The sequence below is a fragment of the Amblyomma mixtum genome, chromosome 3, assembly GCF_055824585.1.
Source record: "Amblyomma mixtum isolate Tamu chromosome 3, ASM5582458v1, whole genome shotgun sequence".
NCBI lineage: Eukaryota > Metazoa > Arthropoda > Arachnida > Ixodida > Ixodidae > Amblyomma > Amblyomma mixtum.
This window is the reverse complement of record NC_143014.1, coordinates 146751384-146773537: the sequence shown is the minus strand read 5'-3', so window position 1 is coordinate 146773537 and position 22154 is coordinate 146751384. Positions and strand designations below refer to the sequence as shown.

General features: G+C 43.1%; 1 protein-coding gene across 3 annotated transcripts in view; it reads left to right on the top strand.

The window, feature by feature from the left end:
* Nucleotides 1-22154, top strand: part of SCaMC (Short Calcium-binding Mitochondrial Carrier) — a 63848-nt gene that overhangs the window by 27420 nt on the left and 14274 nt on the right. For 2 of the 3 annotated variants that reach the window (XM_089581479.1, XM_089581478.1), the window contains exons 7-9: nt 4976-5086; nt 6367-6534; nt 14589-14736. In XM_089581479.1, coding sequence (XP_089437605.1) covers nt 4976-5086; nt 6367-6534; nt 14589-14736 — 427 coding nt within the window. Of the gene's footprint in view, nt 1-4975; nt 5087-6366; nt 6535-7355; nt 7439-14588; nt 14737-22154 lie in introns of all 3 variants that reach the window. The other variant, XR_016290745.1, reaches the window with a different exon arrangement.

The following is a 22154-nucleotide window of genomic DNA, read 5'->3' as shown; positions in this document are numbered from 1 at the left end:
TATCCTTTACGAAAGCCTGCCTGATCATTTGGTTGATTGAAGTCTAAGGCTGTCCTGACTCAATTAGCGTACCTTAGTAAATACTTTGTTGGCAATGGACAGTAAGCTGATCAGTCTGATTTTTCAAGTCCTTGACGTCTCCTTTCTTGTCGATTAAGATAATGTTAGCCTTCTTTCAAGCTTCTGGTAGGCTCAAGGTCTCAAGGCACTGCGTATACAGGGCGGCTAGTTTTTCTAGCACAATCTCCCCTCCGTCCTTAAACAAATCTGCTGTTACCTGATCCTCACCAGCTGCTTTCCCCCTTTGCATTGCTCCTAAGGCTTTCTTTACTTCCTCTTTCGTTACTGGCGGAATGTCCCATTACTTTGTGCTACTGCCTCTCTCATTAACGTTATGATTACATTGCCCTCTTTGTTTCTTAATGCATAATTTGCCTATGACTATGACTAGTTTCCTCTTCACAGCTTTTAGGCTACCTCCGTTCTTTAGTGCATGCTCGATTCTCTCCATATTAAACTTCCTTATGTCAGCTACCTTGTGCTTATTTATTAACTTTGATAGCTTTGCTAGTTCTATTCTTTCTGTAGCGTTAGACACTTTCATGCCTTGGAGTTTCTTGATCAGATCCTTCGTCTCTTCAAATATCTTGCCGGTACCCTGTCAAAATCTCCTACTGCCTTTTTCTACTGCGCACTCTGTAATGATAGCTGTGAGGTTATCGTTCATTGTTTGAACATCAAGGTTGGCTTCTAGTCACCGAGATCAGGCAGCATTCCAGGTCTGGTTATGCAATTCCATCGACCCGCGGAGTTTTCTTTTTCTTTTTTTCAAACCTGGTGAAGAATTGTGTAGAACCGAGATTTGAACCCCAGTCCTCTTGCACGTAAGGTGGATGCTCTACCTTTGTGCCATCACTGCCATGCTGTGGCGATGCCTTTCTGTGGTGGTGATGAAACTAAGTTGAAGCAAATGCCATGCGGGCAGTGCTGCACGAGATGCAGTTGCGCAGGTTGGCCCCGAGGCATGTTTCTGTCATCCGTGTTTTCCCCATTGCCTGAAGATCAAAAATGCAATTTCTAGGTTCTGATAGACGAGGATTGTGTAGAATTGAAACGGCTGCCGTGAAAATAATGCAGGAGCCGCACATTAAACCCAACCGCGGCGGCCGTGTTTTGCGTTTTGATGGAGGTGAAGTGCAAAAGGCACCCGTGTCCTGTGCGATGTCAGTGCATGTTAAAGATCCCCAGGTGGTCGAAATTATTCTGGAACCATGCACTACAGCGCCTCTTTCTTCCTTTTTTCTTTCACTCCCTCCTTTATCCCATCCCTCACGGCGTGCTTCGGTTTGGTTTGGTTTATGGGGTTTAACGTCCCAAAGCTACTAAGGCTATGAGAGACGCCGTAGTGGAGGGCTCCGGAAATTTCGACCACCTGGGGTTCTTTAACGTGCACTGACATCGCACAGTACACGGGCCTCAAGAATTTCTCCTCCAAAGAAATTCTAGCCGCCGCGGCCGGGATCGAACCCGCGTCTTTTGGGTCAGCAGGCGAGCACCATAGCCACTGAGCCACCGCGGCGGCTCACGGCGCGGTTCGGGTGTCCACCGAGATATGTGAGATACTGCACCATTTCCTTTCCTTAAAAAAAAAAAAAAATTATTTTCGCACATCTACCCAATCTTCGCCCGCTTCATGCGCTTGCCTTCATTGCTACTGCCTCTCTTCTACCAACATTTGCTGAGGCAGACGGAGAGCCATTGCAGGGTGTTTAGGGCTTTCTATGCATGCGAATGATCGCAAGAGCCACCAAGCCCTGCAATTTTCAGAGAATCATGTTCTTTATACTTGAAGTGCAACAAAAAAAAAAAAACAGCTGGCAACGGTGCGCATTTTTTTTTTTTTTTTTTTTCACTCGTGCTTCCCGGTTACTACACTTCCCGACTGCTACATTTTTTCCCCCATGGTCCTGTGAAAAATGTAACAGCTTGGTTCTGCTGTACAGAGCATGCTTTGGCATTTGAAATTTTTTCGCCCGTTTTATTGACAGGATATGATGGTTCCTTCTGTTTATACGTGAGCACCAATGACATTGTTTCCTGTTGTGTGGCACTTCTCGGAGCATATCTTTTTTAATCTAAGATTAATTGTTGAATTTAATCTAAGATTAAGCTAAGATTAATTATTCAAAATATTTAATATTCACTTTAGGGTCAAATGCATTTAATTTAGTTGCAAAGGAGGTTAAGAAACAACCGATAGTTTCTTTTGAAAATGTATCTCCTACATGGTCCTTTTTCTGGCATTTAAAGAAAGCCTGCGAAATTTAAAAAAATATATGTGGCAGTGCTCATGCGCTATCATATTCCAGAACTCCCAACCGTGTTTTGAACGAATGAAACATGCATGCTGACCGTGCCCAAGTGAGTGGTTTCCTCACAGTTCGACGGGCTGCACAGTGATACAAGTAAAGAAAACGTAGGCTGCCTTGAAATGTGCGACCTCACTGCTCTCGTTTCCTTTTTTGTTTTGTCTTTGTGGTGGCTCAATAAAAGCTCCATCTGAATTGGCTGATAGTGGCCTGCCTATCGCTTATTGCTAGGGGTGTGCGAATATTCGAAATTTTCGAATACATTTCGAATATTATATTTCTAGTATTCGTATTCGATTCAAAATCCAAGTATTCGTGTTGTTTCGAATATTCGATCCAACGCGAATATTACAATCTAGCCGAATATTCTATTGCGAGCACCGGGGCAAGTCCTACCGACAGAGAAATAACAACATGGCGGCGCCCAGAACAATGTTTAACGTTGGGACATGACATAGCTGACTGCACTGGTGCGCTTCTTTGTGGGTATAACTGCAAAGCTGGTATAGTCAGAGCTGTGAACGAAATACCTCGCAATACGTGCCAGTTCAGTGTCAAGTGATAGGTCATTTTCTGTGGCTGGAGAAGTCGTTTTAGCTCGAAGGGAACGACTCCTGCCTGACCATGTGGAGCAGCTTCTTTCTTTCCCTTTACGACAACCTTTTATGTTCATCCCAGCAACGCGTTTTTGTGCTTACAGCAATGCGTTTTTGTGCTTATGGTAAGCTAGCCTTAATAAATGCTGTGTACTAGTCATCTTCTCTGATACTTCCACTCTTCTAAGAGTAATGTTCGAGACTTTGATACTTTTTGTGCGGCCACACACACCTTTTATGTTCATTTAATCATTGATAGATGAACTGGGATGTTCTTGGGTGCTCAAATAAATGTTTCGTAATGGTTAAATGCGTCTGTCCTTGATTATTCGATATTCGATTCGATATTCGGGACCAAGTATTCGTATTCGATTCGTATTCGAAAAATTTGATATTCGCACACCCCTACTTATTGCAGACCGTGCTGCACATTTTTTATGTTTGGGAAGAATGTGCTGACACACTTTCTTTTGAGGGCGGCGTCGGCCACCCACTTCGAGTTGGTGAGCACACGCACATTGTTCATTCAGAACGTGTGTGACAGCGTTGCATTATGGCAGCGCAAGAGTGCATTAATGTTTTTTTGTGTATATTTCGCGGATTTTCTTTAAAGGGGCTCAGGAACATTTTCTGGGGACAGTACATAAACTCGCTCAGTCACTACATTCTCTCATCATGAACATCTGAGCGAAATACTAATACACTTCTACACGCAACAGAGAACCCACAGTCGCACGCAAAAGTTGGCGAGTTCTTTCTGCCATCTTTTTCGTGCTCGTGCCCACTTCTGTTCAGAGATGGCTATTGGTTAGATTCTTTCAGGTGTCACGCAGCTACCATGGCCACGGCCAGTCAGCAGCGTTGTTTTAGTGGGTCAGGAGGTTCCGCCACCCGGGGAATTCCCGTGCGCGTCTGCAGTGGGGCTGGCAGAGGAGTGCCGACCTTTGAGCATTCAAAAAGGGACGAAAGAAGAAGACACTGAAATTCAAATTATTGACTACAGATAACTCAGCTTTTACGTAAAAGTGTTGGCTAGCTAAGCCTAGCCTCACGTGAACAGGGAAATAGGGTTTGAAAAGATATCCACTAGAAAAACCTTGTTAATTCAGACTTCGAACTTGCTGCTGTGGATCAGTAGCTTTGGTGTTTGTCTGCTGATCCCAAGATGGCAGGACTGAATCGCAGCTGCAGTAGGTGCTTTTTGATGGAGGTGAAAAGTAGAAATGCTTGTGTGCTGTGCGATGGCAGCATGTGTTAAAAAACACCAGATGGTCTAAATTAATCCAGAGTCCTCCACTTTAGTGTCCCATGTAGCCTATGTGTCGCTTCGGGATGTTAACACCGCGTACTGATACCAATTCAGACTTTGAGAGACAAGAGGAAACATTCAAAGGCCAGATTATTGAATGGCCCCCAAACTGCAAAATTAGGCACGTGTGAATAGTGAATTTTCAGTTTGGAGCTAATTGATTGGTTTGGTTTGGTTTGTGGGGTTTAACGTCCCAAAGCAGCTCAGGCTATGAGAGGCGCTGTAGTAGTAAAAGGCTCTGAAATTAGTTTTTAACAAACCAGGTACTGTGTCTGCTTCGCACACACCTGCCAGAAGTGTACTGGAAAGGGAGGACAGACTAGAGTGGGTGGTCACGAAACCCACAAAACTAGCTTGCGGAACCCAGTTTGAGAACCCCTGATCTAGGTCTTGCTCAGCTGTGTCAGGTTATGTTCTCAAAGTCTTAGTTTTTCAGCTGAATCTGTGTAATGATATTTGCATTGAAACAACTTGGTTGCAGTTGGTTGAGATGATTTTTGGAGCAGGATATGGCAAGATTGTAAATATTGTGTGGTTGTGATAAAAATGGGCTCGCTTGTTTTTGAACATCAAAGTTTCTTTGTACCACTCCTATCTACATCTTTCTTCATCATGCCTCGAGTGCACTGGCTGCCAGCCTTTAATTCTTGTGTGTAGTGGAACGTGTGCATCTGATGGTTTGTTGCTGGTTGTGTCTGCAGGCAAAGCGACTAATCAAAGGAGATTCCAACCGTGATCTGGGCATCTTTGAACGTTTTTTTGCGGGCTCCCTTGCTGGCAGCATTGCCCAGACAAGCATCTACCCTATGGAGGTGAGCAAATGGCACTGCTTGCTGCTTTATTTGTGGGCACTTCCTTGTCACTTCTCGGTTGTCATTTATGTAGTGGTTGGACCTTTGTTTGTTTTTTTTTTAATTTCGTGGAAATTTTTCGATGCTTATTTCAGAAGGCAGTTATTGTTTTTTGTGTAGGTGAATATTTCCTACAAATTGATTAACTTTTTTTTGTTGAAGTGTGGCATTCCTGTGCAGTCAAGTCTTTTAAAGTTTATCTTGGTTCTGGCCTAAGTTCTTGATTTACTAGTAACACATACAAATCAATCTTGAGTTACTGGTAAAGCACTTATAGCTATGTGTAATTACAGAAAGAATGCTCACACCAGTAGAAAAAGACAGCAGTTAAATCATAGAATCATTGAACAAAAGTGCAAGTGGAAGTTGATTTCTAGAACATGTGTTGCCATGTTATTGCTGGGATGTTGAGCAAGAAGGTGAGGCATTACTCTGCAGAACCCGGTTTGAGAGCCCCTGCACGAGCTTCTTGAACTCTGTCGGCACTGCCAAGGCAGGCGGTAGGGGAACTTGGTCACTGCAGTATGATCAGTCCTGCGTTTCTCTCTCCTTTTTTTTTTTTTTTTGTCGCGTGGTTGATGTCATTATTTTTTGCAAAACAGTGCGATAACTAGGGAGCTTTCCTCTACAGCTAGTGCTGTAAAACCTTTTGTTAAATTTCAAGTGCAGAATATGGCTTATTGCCGGTCACATGCAAGGCCAGCTGCATTTTACCATGTGCTCTTGCTAGGCTAGAATGCCTGCTGACAAACTTGTTCAGCTATACTCTCAGTATTTCTTTTTGGTGTTGTTGCTTCCTTTGTTGCATTTTCTGTCCCCATACAATGCAATGCAGTCACAGAAACTTGCTGGCTACTTCTTGCTTGGGATGCTGATTGGCATTGAGAGGTTGAATCGTTTATGTTATGCATATATATTTGGTGTTATGTCTTGCAAATGAAACAGAGTTGCCTTAACTGAGCTTTGTCAGAAAATTAAGTTGGTGGCTTAACTATCGAAGCATGCTTATAAATATGTGAACTGCATTTCGAAGACGCAATTATTATCATTATCATCATCATCTAACAGATTTGTGTTCCATTGGAAAAATATCACAGATTTTTTGCTTGCTGGAAATCATAAATTTTTAAAGTATTTTTGCTTCATAAGAATATACAAAAGGCTATTTATTGCCACCATTTCTGTGAAGGTAAATGGCCAACCCCTAATAAATTTGTGCTCTATTTCTGTGGACAATGCAGGTGCTGAAAACCCGTTTGGCACTACGCAAGACTGGTCAGTACAAGGGTATAGTGGATGCAGCCTGCCAGATCTATCGCAAAGAAGGGTTGCGCAGCTTCTACAAGGGCTACCTACCAAACCTTCTTGGCATCATTCCTTACGCTGGCATCGACCTGGCCATTTATGAGGTGGATTTGCATTTATTCTAGCGCTATGTTGACTGTTGGCTTCAGAAGCACTATGCAGTGATTCTAAAGTTTAACCTGTTTGTGATGGCAATAATTTTAGAGTTGTGTGCTAGGTTGGTGTTTGAGGTTGTGTTATGGTTCCATGGGCAAGAAGTCATGTTCACTTGACAGTGTTGCTGCCAAACTTGGATATATTAAATTAACGCCCCTTTCATATGGCTGTAAATTTTCTTCGAATTTTTCCAGTAAACAAATTATGTGAAATTGATGAAAATCACTATTTGTTTGAGTGCAGACTTTCATCATAACCAAGTTTAATCGCGTACAAGCATCTGGAAAATCATGTAGTAAATTCTTGAAAGAGCTTTAATGTGGTAAAAGTAGGTAAGTGAAAATAAATGGAAAGAAGAGTAATGTGTTCGGGTTGAGAGCATCAGGAACAAAAGCTGCACAGAGCATTCTTGCCACATGTGCAAAAAAAACAGCAAAAAAAACCAAGAAAGTGGCATAATTGACAGTGCAATGTGAAGCGGAAATTGGGACCATTGTGCCAGCAACCTACACAGCTGTTGCATTGCAAAGTGGTCCGGCAGTTCTATCCACGTGTTGTAGACTCTATGCAGATGCACGCGACTGTAGTTAAGCAGGGCCCAGTTTGTTGTGTTGTTTCTTTCCCTGTGAACGCTGCTAAAGTGTCTGCACCAGCAGTCGTGCGTGTGTGTCAGCACCTGATATTTACGAAGTTTTCATTTTTGGTAACATGCGGTGCCACAGGCTTGCGGTAAAGGTGCTGATTTGCCGTGCCACTGATTTGTCGGTAGGCACTGGAAATACAATTGAAGATGCCGATGCTATGCTGCTCCCCTTCCCCATCTCCCACGTCATGGTGCACGTTGACAACAACGTGAGTCTGTGCGTTTTTGGTGACTTTGCCCGCAAAAGTGACCGTAGTTCAAAAAACGCTCATTTTGGTTTTTGTACTTTTAATGATGTCTGCCTTCGAATGAATTTTTCTGAGCTTTTTGTGGGCAGCTTTTCAGTTGTTTGCAAGCAGGAGGTTTCATTCCGATTTTCGTACGCAGGCCTTCTGTTCTCCTATTTGTGTGGTCCAGCAACAGGAATTTGAGTTGTTGTATTTAAGCCTGTGGTGCTAGGTCTGTGTTATATTGGAGCTTACTGTCAACATCCCTGCAAAGCTGTTGACAGTAATGTAGACCTGAGTGCCATTTTAAAGGGACACTGAGGAGAGCACTATTAATATATTTTTTATAGCAAAATCCGATAGTTCGGCATGTCATGGCTTTGTTGCCACTTGGCCGGCAGTGAAAGATGCATTTATTTCTATGAAATTTGGATTCGAAGTTGAAAAGGTTTTTCCCGCCGCTGTGATTCAAACTTGGGATTCGGCTATGACGACAGAGGACTAAGTGACGTGAAACATGACGTGACATGACGTGATGCAGACTCCGTGATTTCTGGCGGCCAGCAGTGCGGCCTAGCAGCAGCCGAAAAGAAAGCTACCGCCGGCCGCACGTTGAAGGCATCTATCGGCTATTGCGGCCGTCGCTACAGTCGCTTCGCTTACGTTTGCACCGGCGTTTTGCCAGCGTTACGATGGATCTCGTTCTCGAAGTCGTCAACGAAGTTCTCGCAAATAGACACCTTTAGCATACCGTGTACCTTGATACTGCTAGCGGAATACCGGGAGCCCGCCTAAGCCGGCGAGCAGGCGCTGATTGGTCCCGATGCTTCAGGCGAGCGCGTAGCTGCCCGGCATGTGGCGACATCTGGCAACGTCAAGGAGATTTGCGCATGCATTGGCTGCGCCTCAGTGATTTGTGCTTCTTGTGTCCTAGCGTTGCTAGAACCATTGGTTCTAGCAACACTGTTTTGTTATATGACGTCATGACGCTTGTACTTGCGAGTTTGGCCTGTGGCGGCGATACCTGTATTTTGGTTCTTGCTCTTTTCTACGTTACAAGAGCTTTGTTGTCAGTATGAGTGGCGTTTTTGTAATCAGGAGCTGGTATTCTGTCGATACAAGCCAACTTCATTTTCTCCTCAGTGACCCTTTAAGGCAGGACTGATTAGATGTATATGGCCTGTGTTGTCATGTGCTTTTTTTTTTTGTTGCTTATGTATTGCATTTTCTTGTCATGATGATGGCTTATTTTGCTGGCTGGGAAGGCCCTCACTCAGTTACAAGCCATGCTGTTATCTATGCGAGAAGCTGTTACCTTAAGTGTTTGCATTTCTGCTTGCTGCCACGTGTGTTCAATATACTTCAACCTTTCCTTGATCAATGTGTTTTTTTATTGTTAATATTGCATTTCTTGGACAGTTTTAGTTGTGCGTACAACAGCTTTACGTACGCAAGGGCCTAGCGGGGATGGTAGTCACATGTACAGAATGCAAGCACAAGCTCCCATCTTGTGCAAGCCAGCACAATCGGCCTTTGTGGGGCTTGCATGAACACCATTGACAAGATGGTGGCGCCCTGCCTGCCCGCTTCAGACCAAATAGAGCATCACCGCTTTCTTCTTTGATACGGTAGCTTGCTCCAAATGGTTGCAGTTGCTTTGATTTTGCACATTCTCACCGCTTACATAACGGCACTATAGGCAAATAGTCATTGTTTTTCATACAAATTGACGATTTTCTTGCTGTTGAGCCTAACTATGTACGATGTGCATTATCGTCATAGCAGCAACACCGGGCTTAGCAGCTCTCCAACTTCATGTTGCTGCTTACATTTCTATCTAATTTAATTGTTTTACTCCTTGAAAAAACAGACGTCTAATGCACTCAGTATTGCCATTATCAGTAGTGAAAAAGTCCTTGGCCCATAGCTGAGGAGCTTTGACATACTGTCACTAGATAGCACCATGGTGTGTTATGCTTCTTGCGTGCTGCGCTTGTCATGTTTTGCTAAAACTCATTGCCAAGACATGCAGCAGTTCACCGTGACGTGCACCGGTTGTGCGCACAGTGCTTTTGCGGATGCACAACTAAAACTGTCTATTATAGCAACTGCAGCAGTTGAACCTGCAAACATGGCTAATTGGAAACTGTAAAAAAAAAAAATTCACTTGCACGGACGTGCTCATAGTGGAACAAGTTGGCATGGTAAGGTGTTGGTGTGTGAAGCAATGTTTCACATTCTTTTGTCAGTTTTGTAGCAGTCTGGCAAAAAAAATATGTGCTGAACATTTCAGGTCTTGTCTTAGCCTTATTGAAGTGCTTGTGCCTATGACTGGGTCCTAATGCTTTCTTAGTACAAATGAAACTGATCCTTTTTTGAGGAAACCTAATCCCTGAGGTTGCGTAAAAATGAAAAATGTTGTCTTTATGTGGAGCTTATTAATTTTATATAAATATTGTGAATCATGCTGTGTAACTATAGTTTTTTTTTTCACTTACATATGCCAGTCAGTGTGAAGAATTTTTGAAATTTATATTGTTGTGTGGCAACTCCTGCAGCATTAACTTTGTGGGGGCATGCCTGATCACTTAGTACACTTTTTGTCATCGGACAGTTCATGCTTTTATAGTTTACTCCAGCTCACTGAACTGCTATTTGACAATTCAAGAAAGTGCTGCAGATTTCACAGTGCCTGCAAAGTGATCATTTGTAGAATTCTTTGAGTCTGCTTCTCTGCAAGATTTCTTTTTCAACCAAAAACTGATTCGCAGGTGGCATTTCTGCATTCATTTTTAAATACAAAAATGAGGGAGATGCCCCCTTCATCTGTGTAAACTCCAGTTGGCCCTTCATTATAATCTTCTTCACACTCATGTAGCAAAATCAGCCACTAGTTCATTTTTTTTTTTATTAACGGGCATAAGCTAGAGATGGTGCTCGGGACTTAGACAGGGGTGGTAAACCAGTGTACACTTTCAATATCCATTTTCTGCAAGTGGTCCTGAACGTAGGCGGTGATTGTCCGGAGTTAATGCAGATAATATTATTTTCCCAGAAACATCTTGAAAGGGTCCCTTGGCTAAAAGTATTTGAGTAGATGAAGGGACTTCTCTTCTTTTTGTTCCTAAAAAGATTATGTAAGTGCAGTCTCTGAACAACAGTTTTTGGCCAGAAAGTTGACTTTAAGAATTCCGCAAATGATCAGTTGGCATCTTGAAAGCCTGTAACCCATAAACGGGAACATCGTTAAAGACTTGGGTGCACTCAAAGAAAAAAGCTGAGCAGATTTGTCACATTTTGTGTTATTCACTTCTGTGACATCTTTTCACCATATTGGTACAATTAGTGATTACGGTGCTCAAATGCTGACCCAAAAGACGCGGGTTCGATCCCGGCCACGGCGGCTGAATTTCGATGAAGGCAAAATTCTAGAGGCCCGTGTACTGTGCGATGTTAGTGCACATTAAAGAACCCGAGGTGGTCGAAATTTCCGGAGCCCTTCACTACGGTGACCCTCATAGCCTGAGTTGCTTTGGGACGTTAAACCCCAGTAAACCATTGGATTTGGTTTTTCAGGTTCATAACTCCTGGTTAATTTGTTTTCATTATTGCATACACAAATTATATTTTGATCATTGCTGTGAATGTTAGAGTTGTCGATCAGATTTTTTTACAGTTTCCATGAAATGTGGTATATCTGGGCTTGACTTTATTTTTGTAATAACAGGAGCTAGTGTTTCACGTGCAACAATGTGTTGTTCCTGCAACATCTCTCCACTTGTTATTTTTATGCAGCATTTTTTATTGTCTTACCTGTGACAGCAATAAAAAAATAGGCTGCTTGAAATGAGCAGTTAAAAATGTAGAGAAATGAATATGGTGTAATTAAGGGGGGACCCTGGTCTTAAAAAAAAAATTTTTATTAATGAAGTCACAGTTATGAAATTTTCAGGCCACATGTATTTTTGTGCACTGATTCTAGATATGTCCTTTAATTTCGTGTAAAACAATTCCTTGAGCACTTGTGCAATTTTTATGCAAGTATTTTGGGAAAACTTTTGCAGAAAATTTGCTGCAGGAAACTTGCTGAAATGCATGCCATTGGGTTCTCTTGACACCAAGGCATGCAATAAGGGTAAAATTGAAGTTTTGAAAATTGAAAGAATTAAGTTTTGAAGTTGCTGCTTCAGAAATGAGAAGAAAAGTGTGTATTCCTGTTTCTGAAGTGACAACTTCAAAGCTCTATAACTCAAGTTCTATGATAGCCAGGACGATAATTTTACCCTTATTGCATTCCTTGGTGTCAAGAGAACCCAATGGCATGCATTTCAGCTAGTTTCCTGCAGCAAATTTTCTGCAAAAGTTTTCCCAAAATGCTTGCATAAAAATTGCACAAGTGCTCAAGGAATTGTTTTACACGAAATTAAAGGACATATCTAAAATCAGCACACAAAAATACATGTGCCCTGAAAATTTCATTACTATATCTAGATTAATAAATTTTTTTTTTCAAGACCAGGGTCCCCCCTTAAGAGTATAGGTAGTCACACATCTCTAATCATGGAAACCAGGCCCTTGCATTCCCTTCTGAGCTTTATGTAGGTAATGGGAATGATAGAACATAGATGTTGGTAAACTTGTATTTGCATAAATACTATGCATGTCTTTTCCTCATATCATCTGCTTCAGAGTATTATATTTGAAAGTGAGATATGAATACAGCACAAGTTTCTTTTGCTGCTGTTCAAGATAGCTACAGTGGCACACTTTGAGAGAAGCCAGTCTTTTGACAACCTTGAGGGTGGGGGAGTTGTAGGGGAAAAACAGGGATGGGCAAAATGGAGAGTCAACAAACATGAAAATAAGGGGTAATGACTTGGATTCTAAAAGGCAGCACAGTGTGTTGAGAAACACAAAGCTGTGAAAGCTGTGTAGAGAAGAGAAAACAGGGCGAATGGGATGTAGGACTGGGCAGGAAGAAGCCCAGTGCAGCTGCATCGCAGCGTAACAGGATTGATGGTAGTGAAGGCAGCTGTGAGCATGTTCAGCCTAAGTGATGCCCAGTTTCCCACTCTGCGCAGTTTGAGCTTACATTGTACTACTAACATGGAACGTGGTAATCGAAAATTAATCATTAGTGCGTATTGAGATGAGTAAAGCAGGAAAGTGTTTGTGGTTTTTGTCTAACCGAACACAGTGCATAATGAGTAAGTACTAGTGAAGTTACCAGACTGCATCTTGAGAGCTGTGCCATTACCAGCAATCAATAAGGTAAAGTCACTGATGTAGAAGAGATTTTTGCTGCTCTGAGTGATTTACTACCTGGGGTTTTAATTTTTCTGGAGTCTCGAACTCCCCCATTTCATTATCTTCAGGCAGATATGGCAGCTGCTGTAATGGCCATGCCATTTGCAGCAGTGTTGCTTGAGCTATTATTTTGCACTGTTTTTCGAGGAAAATTTATTTGTTTAAAAATATATGTACAGTTAAATCCGATTATTTCGAACTCTGTTAGATCGACGTCAGCAATTTTCAATTGTTTTTGTTCTCTGTGTGCACAATGGCAGTGATAAAATGGCAGAATCTCCCCATCTCTATGAAACTGGAAATTATCGTGCGAATTGAATGAGAAGAAATCCAAAGTCGGCATAGCATACAAGATTCCGAGAAGCACGCTGAGCACCATTTTGGAGAACAAGGCTGACATTCAGGCTTAAGTGGAGAAGAGACCTGTCGGAAACAGCAAGCCTCTGTGATGCTTGCAGAATGCGCTTTTGGTTCCTAGTGACCTACAAGTGCAATCGAAAAGCATGGATTACCTGCAGACTTTTTTGCTAAGTGACTGAAATCTTGGAACGATGACCTGGTAGGCCAAGATCTAAACGTCTGCCTCATCATAGACAACAGCCGTGCCCACCGCTGCAGTGCTAGTTTCAGCAACATTGTACTTTAGTTTTTGCCGACATTGGGCGGCAAATGCTACATCGATGCTTCAACCCTTGAACCATGGGATAATCTGTGCTGTGAAGGTTAAGTGTAGGAAACGTCTGATTGAATGCCTCCTGCGGAACGTGAGGACTGGAAGGGACCAAAAAATTGACCTCTTTGGTGCCTTGTTTATGCTGAGTACTTCGTGGAATGATTTCAAAAATGAAACTGTACAAAACCGCTTCCGACATTCTGCTGTCTGCTTTCCCGGAGAAGGCTGAGCAAATTCTTTGTTGGATGAGCTCAGCGAAGCTGTCGCTGGTCTTTACGATTTGTGGAACCAGTTGTCAGAATTTCCTGATACTATTTATGATAGCGCAGCCGTAGGCAACTTTCTCCGCGGATGACAACCTTGTGAACATGGAAGAGCTTGCAGTCAAAGGCATCATTGCCGACGTCGTGGATAATCAGGAGGCTACTGATTCAAATTGTGACGAGGACTTGTTGAGCCTGTGCCCACGTATGTTGATGTGCTCCATGCGCTCAGCATGGTGCATCGATAGAAGGCTGCGGTGTCAGCTGTTCGGAGTCCATTGATAGCTTAGAAAAATGTGTGAAAAATGTGAAAAATGAAGATGAAGAAACAAAAAATTCATGACTATTTCGCTCAGTAATCTGCATGCAGTAAGTGGCTATCATAGAAATACATTTTTTTCCATCTATTGTATTTGTCTGTTGTTCAGTTGACTGCTTCTTTTGTATCGAATTACATATTATATAGAACTCGTTAGTGTTTTTTTTGTTCTTTTTAGAGTTCGGTATATGCGGGTTCAACTGTATATAGAACTTGCAAAATGATAGTTCCTTCTTACTGAAATAGCTTGATTGTGCAAACACTGTAAAATCAAATGCTGTGATTAAGGCAGGCACCTCTGGCTAAGCAGTTCTTGCACCAGCCATCAACAAGGTGGTGTGCTGTAGAGTTGCTTTCCAACAACAAGGACAAGACCCCACCCGCCCACCGCCGCCACCCTCACCCATCTCGCCCACCTTCACCTTCCAGAAAAATTCTGTCGCACGTGTGAAGCTGCATGTGAAAGCATCAAAATAATCATTGAGCGTAAATCTAACTGATTTCCCAGAATTGTTGTCTCAGGGTCTGACTGCCCCGTACATTTTTTTTTGTTCTCTGCCTTGAATGCAGACCCTCAAGAAGTTGTACTTACGGCAGCATGACCTGACAGACGACCCTGGCATTCTAGTGCTCCTGGGCTGTGGCACTGTGAGCAGCTCCTGTGGACAAATTGCAAGCTACCCACTGGCCCTGGTGAGGACAAGACTGCAGGCTCAAGGTGGGCATTGTCTGACATTAGTGGCAGCCCTTAGAAATGAAATAGTACTTTAACATTTTTTGTGACCTATTTCACACCAGTTGTTTTTTTTCATGTTCACCAAACAGCTTTGAAACTGAGAAAAAAAAAAATGACTGAAAACCAGCCTTGAGAAGTGCCTAGATGCCTGCACCACAGCTGTCTTTTAAAGTTTACATGAAAGCCTCAGTGGCTCAGTGGTTACGGCGCTCGGCTGCTGACCCGAAATACACAGGTTCGATCCCGGCTGCAGCAATCGAATTTCTATGGAGGCGAAATCCTAGAGGCCCGTGTACTGTGCGATGTCAGTGCACGTTAAAGAACCCCAGGTGGTGGAAATTTCCGGAGCCCTTCACTACGGCGTCCCTCATAGCCAGAGTCGATTTGGGACGTTAAACCCCATAAACCTAAACCAAACCAAACCAGAAAGTTTACATGAAAACATGTGATTATCACTTCCCTTCGCTTGTCACTCCACTTCATATAACGCACCTTGGGAAAGCACTCTGCTCATGAGCTAGAAATGCTGAGAATTGATGCTGTGTGTCCTAGATGTTTACTTTCCTTCAGCATAAAAGACTAGATCATTTGCACAATTTTCTTGGTTTAGAGTGCAACTTCTTTTAGGAAGCTTACAAGGAATCACAGTTAAACCGTGCTACTATGAAGCCCTCTTGAAATAAATTTTTTGTACAGGGAAGTATTTTTGATTTCCAATCAATTCATGAAGTTTTGCTTCAACAAATCACTTCATCTGTATCTGAGTGATGCAGAACTTAATATCATATCTTTTTTTTTTATTAATCTGCCAGGTAATTAGAAATCAACTGTGTCCATACCTTTGTGGGTAGTCACAAATGAATGCTTCAGTGAAGTTCTTTTGGAAGTAGAGTTATGGAGAATAGTGTCGTTGTGTCCCAAAACACCATCAAGTCTGCAAGTAGTCACCTGCAGCCACCTATAAAGCTGCTTCTGCTAAGCATGGAGTGTCTCATAGTTGTATTGAGGAAAAAATGGCACTGCTAATCGGTGCTGGTTTCTTGGTGAGAATTTCGGCCACCTTGGAATTGAGGGAAATGGGCTTGGTACTTTGCATGTCTACTCTTTTGCTAAGAGATATACTGAAATGGGCACAAGAACCACATTACCAATGTATTGCTGGCAAAAAAAAAAAAAAACTAATTTTGCAGTTGCATCCTCGTTCTCATCAAAACGCTGCCCAAGCCAGTTCACACTCCCTGCACTACCGTGATGGCCAAACTCTCAAAGCATGACTTTTAAGGCGGAAGGAAGCCTTTAATGCCTCATCGTTGTAAGCAGGAGTTGTCGACAGAATTGTCACGCTTTTCAATTGGTCGAAATGGTCGTGACGTCACAGTGCGCGAATTTCAAACGGGGCCAATTGTACTTTGGCCAGTAACCATGCAACCAATTAAAGGGATCGTATAGTGATGCTCCAAGTAAGTGGGAATGAGTTTAGTTAATTGTTTAATTACCCAGTTAACCTAATTAACCTTCCTAGTCAGGCCAGATAAATAAATAAAACCGAGTAGGAAATTGGCCGAGTTCGGGAATCGAACCCCGGTCTCCGGAGTGTGAGACGAGCATGCTAACCACTCCGCCATGCCAGCTCGATGGTTTGGAATGTACAAAGGTGCGTCTAGTGAATACGGTGTCTTCATTCACTCCCATCTTCCTCCCTTCCCGTTATGGTGAGGTTCAAGTGTCCACCGAGGTATGCGAGACAGATACAGTTTCTTTCCTCAGAAACCAATTTACCAACGAGCAAGGCATAGAACCGAACGGGCGATGGCATTCTGTGGACTCCCTGGCATCGTTGCAAGATGCTGTCGCGTTTCACTCATAGAGGCGAAGCTTAACATCTTAACAACACATCAGTGACACAAGCAGCTACATCGCGCTTAAGGCTTTCGCCTCACCGCACTTGAGGTCAACAAAGTGCCCCCTTGAATTTTTTCCTGCACATAATTGCAAGCAACAGTTAGCACTATATCTTGTTTGTTGGCAGTGACGGTGGCATCATCTTTTGCCATCTCTTGGGTAGGGTGAACTCAAATCATGCAGCCATCGACACACTTGTCTAGAGTGATCAAGCGTTTGTGCTCTGATGTGCATTTGCAACAATCACTGCTGCCTTGTGGGCCCGATACAGCATTTTAGTGAGTTAAACACGATCCATGGGAATGTGCATGCACAGCTGGGTCTTGTTTTGAGCCCTAGCCCACTTGTAAGTGACGCAAGTGCACTCCTCGGTGCGCCGTCCAAGTGCTCTTAGGCATTTGGACGACTACACACGTGCTATTAAGTGATGCTGTGACTTTTCTTATTTGGAGGCAAGTTGGAGGTTCATATTGGTGCTATGAACGTAGCTGCAAATGAATGGCTGAATGATAGCGTTACAGTAAAAGCTTGTTAATTTGAAAATCCAGATAAATTCGAACTGCCGGCTCAGTCCTGGCCAACGCCTATGTAAGTCAGTGACGTTGTACACTCACTAATTTGGATGCTATGGGTCTCACATTGGTTAATTCAAACGGGTTCCTGAATGGAGGCTGCGTCCATGTATGACTGGCGCGGTAAGAGATTATCGAAATAGCCCTACTCCGAACCTGAATTTCATGGTGTAGGGTCGCTTGCACACCACTGACAATGCTGTGCAGTAGCAAGTGGGATTAGAAAAGGATGGCCCTGTCTCCGAGAACAGTCGAACTGCTTAGGTTCAATTTCACACCAGCCTGCTCAACCAGCCAGCATCACCCAGCCAACTGACGTTTCAGACACTGATTGGCGCGTCGCTGGCATTCCCCACCCCCCACGCCGATCCTTTTTAACGCGACAGTGCTAAGGAGCTCGTGTTACAGAAAATCCAGCATCGTTGGTGTCGTTAACCGTGAGCAAAGAATCCACGAAATATCCCCAGAGAAGCAACCTAAGAGGCAAGTGGGCCACTTAGGTCACCTGACCTTGAGGTGCCATCAAAACCTGACCACTTGATTGTGAGAAAACTGCCTAACGTGGCAGGTGCCAGTTGCATTAATGATTGGTCGTTTGAGAAGAGCAACCTGGGTCGCACAAGGCACACCGGTGGTAGCACCTGCCATTGCAGGGCAGTGTCAGAATTTATTATAAAACTTATCGCTTAACTGCTATACCACTGCGCCAGAAGTGGTGCCAGGGCTTCCAGGGATCTGTGAATGTGAAGTAGAGAATGACCAATTCTGCATATATGGGAACTAACCCATTACGCTATCGCATCATACCCTTAAATAGGAACTTAAGTGTCCCCTCCAATTTTTTTTTTTTCTTCCCACTTCGGCACCGCTGAGTGTTTCCTATGCATCCATCCACGTTGTGAGGAGTGCAACGCAGTAGTGGTGGAGCTCCACTGTGTTGCACTATGAGGGATGCCGGGGAGGCCCTTACGATTTTGGAGCAGTTCTGTTTCGACACTCCTGACAGTATGCACGCAATAACGCATTGATTGAAACGTATAAAATAGTCATTGCTGCATCGTTCTTATCTTAAAAGCAGGCACCCATTACCCAGTTTTTCACCAAATAAATTTGCCATAACGCAAGCAGTTCGTGACAGCTTTTCAGGGTCATTCGATAATTCAACATTTTTTCTAGCACATTGAAATTCAGATTAATGAGCTTTTACTGTACCACAGAGGCACCTGGAAACAAAAGTTTAATTGGGAAAAGATGCCTAAAGCTTGCATGATTGTCACAGGCCGTTCTGCTTGTTCTTGACATGTTCATATGGTAAACTTTAAGGGTGCACATTATTATTCTTCAGAACCATCGCTTTGCAGAATGCCACGAGTTCTCTTATCAGCTCTGTGCTCTGTATTACTGATGAGTTACCATAGAATGCAGTGCTGGTGAGCCAGTGTTCTCCAGGCATGTGTGGAGGCCGCACATGTATTTGGGATGCGATAAGGTCAGACGAACGCTTAGCTTCAATCAGCCAATGGAGCAGGCTTGTTTTCTAAAAGGGCACTCAACAGTTGACTATATTCACACCAGCAGTCAAGTTATAGAAAAGTGTGCAGAATATAACTCACCCTATATTGCGTGTTTCAACGAACACTTCAAAAATTCCTAAATACTCTACAGGGGTCCAAAAAAAAAAATATATCGTATAAACGCGTGTAAGGGCCGCATCCATGTATGGGCTGCACCTCGTTTTCCCGAAGGAAATGTTTTAAAAAAAATAAATCCATGTAAGGGCTGCAACCCGAACTTTCCATGACTGAGGCGGGAATAGCCTTCTAAATGCACGTGCCATGGCTCGGGCTGCGAGCAACGGTGCGCTTGATCGCGGAGGGCATGCACGCGCATATGGGCTTCCAAGTGCTGTTCATGGATGGTGCCTGAGGCCGCGGTCATCATCATCATCGTCAACTTTTTTCTCCGCCGCGAACTCTCGCTATCCACAGCGGCACCAGTATCACCAGCTCCTGCCTTTTCTGGTGTGTTGCGCCGCACATTCACCGTAGTAGTTGTGGCGGTTGTGGCTTTCGCGTGCTGCCGCCGAGCGTTGCAGTTTTAGCAAAATGGGCAAGCACCTTAACAGCTACACAGCTAGGAGTTAGCTCTTGAACATGGCAAGCGTGCGGCGGGCAGGAAATTCGACGTGGCTGAGAAGTGCGTCCGATGATCGTGCAATCGAAAGGATGCATTGAGAAACACAAGCTGCAAAAAGCGCGCTTTCCGAGGCAAGCCGTGGGAGTTTCCCGAACTGGAAGAAGAGCTACTCTGCTATGTGATAAAAGTGCGGAACAACGGCTATGCGTTGACGGCGGACATGCTGCACGGCTTCTTTTGGGATGAGCGTGCACCAGAGCACAGCACCAGCTCAGAGTCGAAATACTCTGCGAGTGACGATTGAACGTAGAATAAGTGCCACTCATTCCCTGATTGGTGTGTTTTTACTTACTTATTTATTTATTTATCTTCACAGACCGCGTGTATGGGCCGCACCCCGAAAATTGGCCCTCGAATCTGGAAAAAAAAGTGTCGCCCTTGCATGTGTTTATACAGTATTTTTTTGAGGAACAAGCTCAGCTGTGGCAGACATCACTAATTTTGAAAATTCTACAAGTTTGCTTTATAAGTAAATAAATTTATGAATTAACTGATCATTTTTGAGAATAGAGGAGTCATTAACTTGGTTTTCAAAATAGTGACGCCTATCACAGCTGACAGTTTGCTTCTGAAAAGGTTGTTTTGCTATATCGACCACCCTATTTTTAGTAATTTTGCAAGCGTTTACTGAAAGACCTGGATGTGATGAACTTGTATGTAATGAAGCTGGTGTAGCATTTGACCTTGATATAACAAACTTGCGACGCCAACTAACTATTAGCTAGTAGTGCGTTACATGAAATTTGGCTGAACCTCGCGAAATAGTCATGACAGTAACACCTCTGTAATCGCAACGAGCCACCACAGTTGACATAACACGCCGTTCTGCAGTTCCATCAGTATCTTTACAAGATAAATGCAGCAGTCTTGACAGCTTTCGCTTTTGTAACGTCACACCACGTGGCTCTACAACAGTTCATGCTCAGTAGTAGCGAAAAACTGTTGGACTCGCTAAAAAAAAAAAAGACACAGGACGACCAGTGTGCATCCATCGCCGCCACTTTGTTGCTCTTGTGATTCCAGCGCTGATAGCTGTTGCATGTCAGGAGTTTGGGCGGCGGAGAATGCTGGCAAATCTTACTTAGGTCAAGGGTAGCCAGGCAGGTGTAGTGCTCGGACGTGCAATAAGAGGCAGATGCATCCACAGCCAGTCTAGTGGTGGCAGTGTGACCGTGTGCACTCTCCTGTAGTCCGGTTGCAGTGGCTCTGACTGCCCTGCCTCTCTCGCTTTCCCCACCCCACTCATAACAGTGTTGTGCGAGCCATGGTGCAGTTGGTCGTAGCTGTTGCTACAGTCGCATTATCAATGCTATCGTGAAACATTTCACCACATTTATTATATGTTTCTGCGAATACTGGGGGGATAGTAAAGTCTTCATCTCGGGCGAATAACGTTTCTGGAACACTTGCTTTGTGTGATCCGGGTCAAAGTTTGCTTTAAGCAGTTATAGATAATTAGCTTCAGAATAAAGTGGGTAAAAGGAAAAGTGGTAGTTGAAGCATGCATGGATTTTGGGGAGCCCAAAAAGCACTCCATGAGCCCCAAGGTTATGGAGAACCCAGTTTGAGAACCCCTGCGATAGGCATTGAGGTTTAGCAAGCGGTAAAGGAGTACATGTATTTGCGCCAAGTGATTACTGCAGATCCAGACCATGGCAGAGTTATACTACGTAGAAGAATGAGATTGGGGCTAAAGAGCGTTTGAAAAGCGGGTGATTTCAGATAAGATCATGCAATGGGTGCCTGGTAGACATCTTAGGTTAGGCTAATATTTTTATATCTCATTGCCTGATGTCTGGAAAGAAGGGGTGTGCAATTTTTTTGCCGAGAGAAATATTTTGAAGCACAAAAAGTTCTTAACCACGAAGAGGTAGACTCCTGTGCTTACATGAACTGCTGTTTTTGCCAGCTTTGGTTACGAATGGTTTGAAATATATTATGAGGAGATGCCTGAAAACTTGCACAGCAAATCTGTGGCTGCCATAGAATGCAGAGTTATTTTTGTTTATTTCTGAAGTTTGTTTTGCTTAGAGTTTGCAAACTTGGTGTACAATAAACTTTTTTTCCTGACTTTCAAGGGCTTTATTTAAATAAAAAAAATAAGCTGTAACATCAAACATTTAATGCTGCTTTCTAGCAGAATATGTCTTCTAACCAATATAAAATTAACAGTTATCCTTTATGGCTAGGGGAATATTAATTCACAAATTTCAGGAAATCACAGTACCACAAGAATTTTGGTCATTAACAAAAAACCCATTTTTTAAATTTTTTGTATTTGTTTCAGATATTGTACACTGTATGAATATTCATAAGCATTAAAACGTTGCATAATATTGCTCGTGTAGCAGCTGCCGCGCCTGAAGAGGCTGTTTTTTCATCAACTTTGGTTACCGAATACCTAAAGTATCTTGTAAGGACATGCTTGAAAAATTTTTAGAGGGCATATCTAATTACTGTCAAATGCCCCCTTTTATTCTTGTCAATTTCTTAGTTTTTTTTTCTGTTCTGAAATTTCACAAACTTGGTGCTCATGGTTTTTTTTTTTTTTTTTGCTAACTTTGGAGGTTAGAAAAGACGAGCTTTCTCATAGGAAAGCCAAACTTTAACTATTTTGCATTCCATGCACGCTTATCTAATAAAATAATATACACTTCACTGATGTCTATGGTTCAGGAAATGTTATTGTTCGAACTTCAAAAAACCACAGAACACCAATGTTCTTGTATG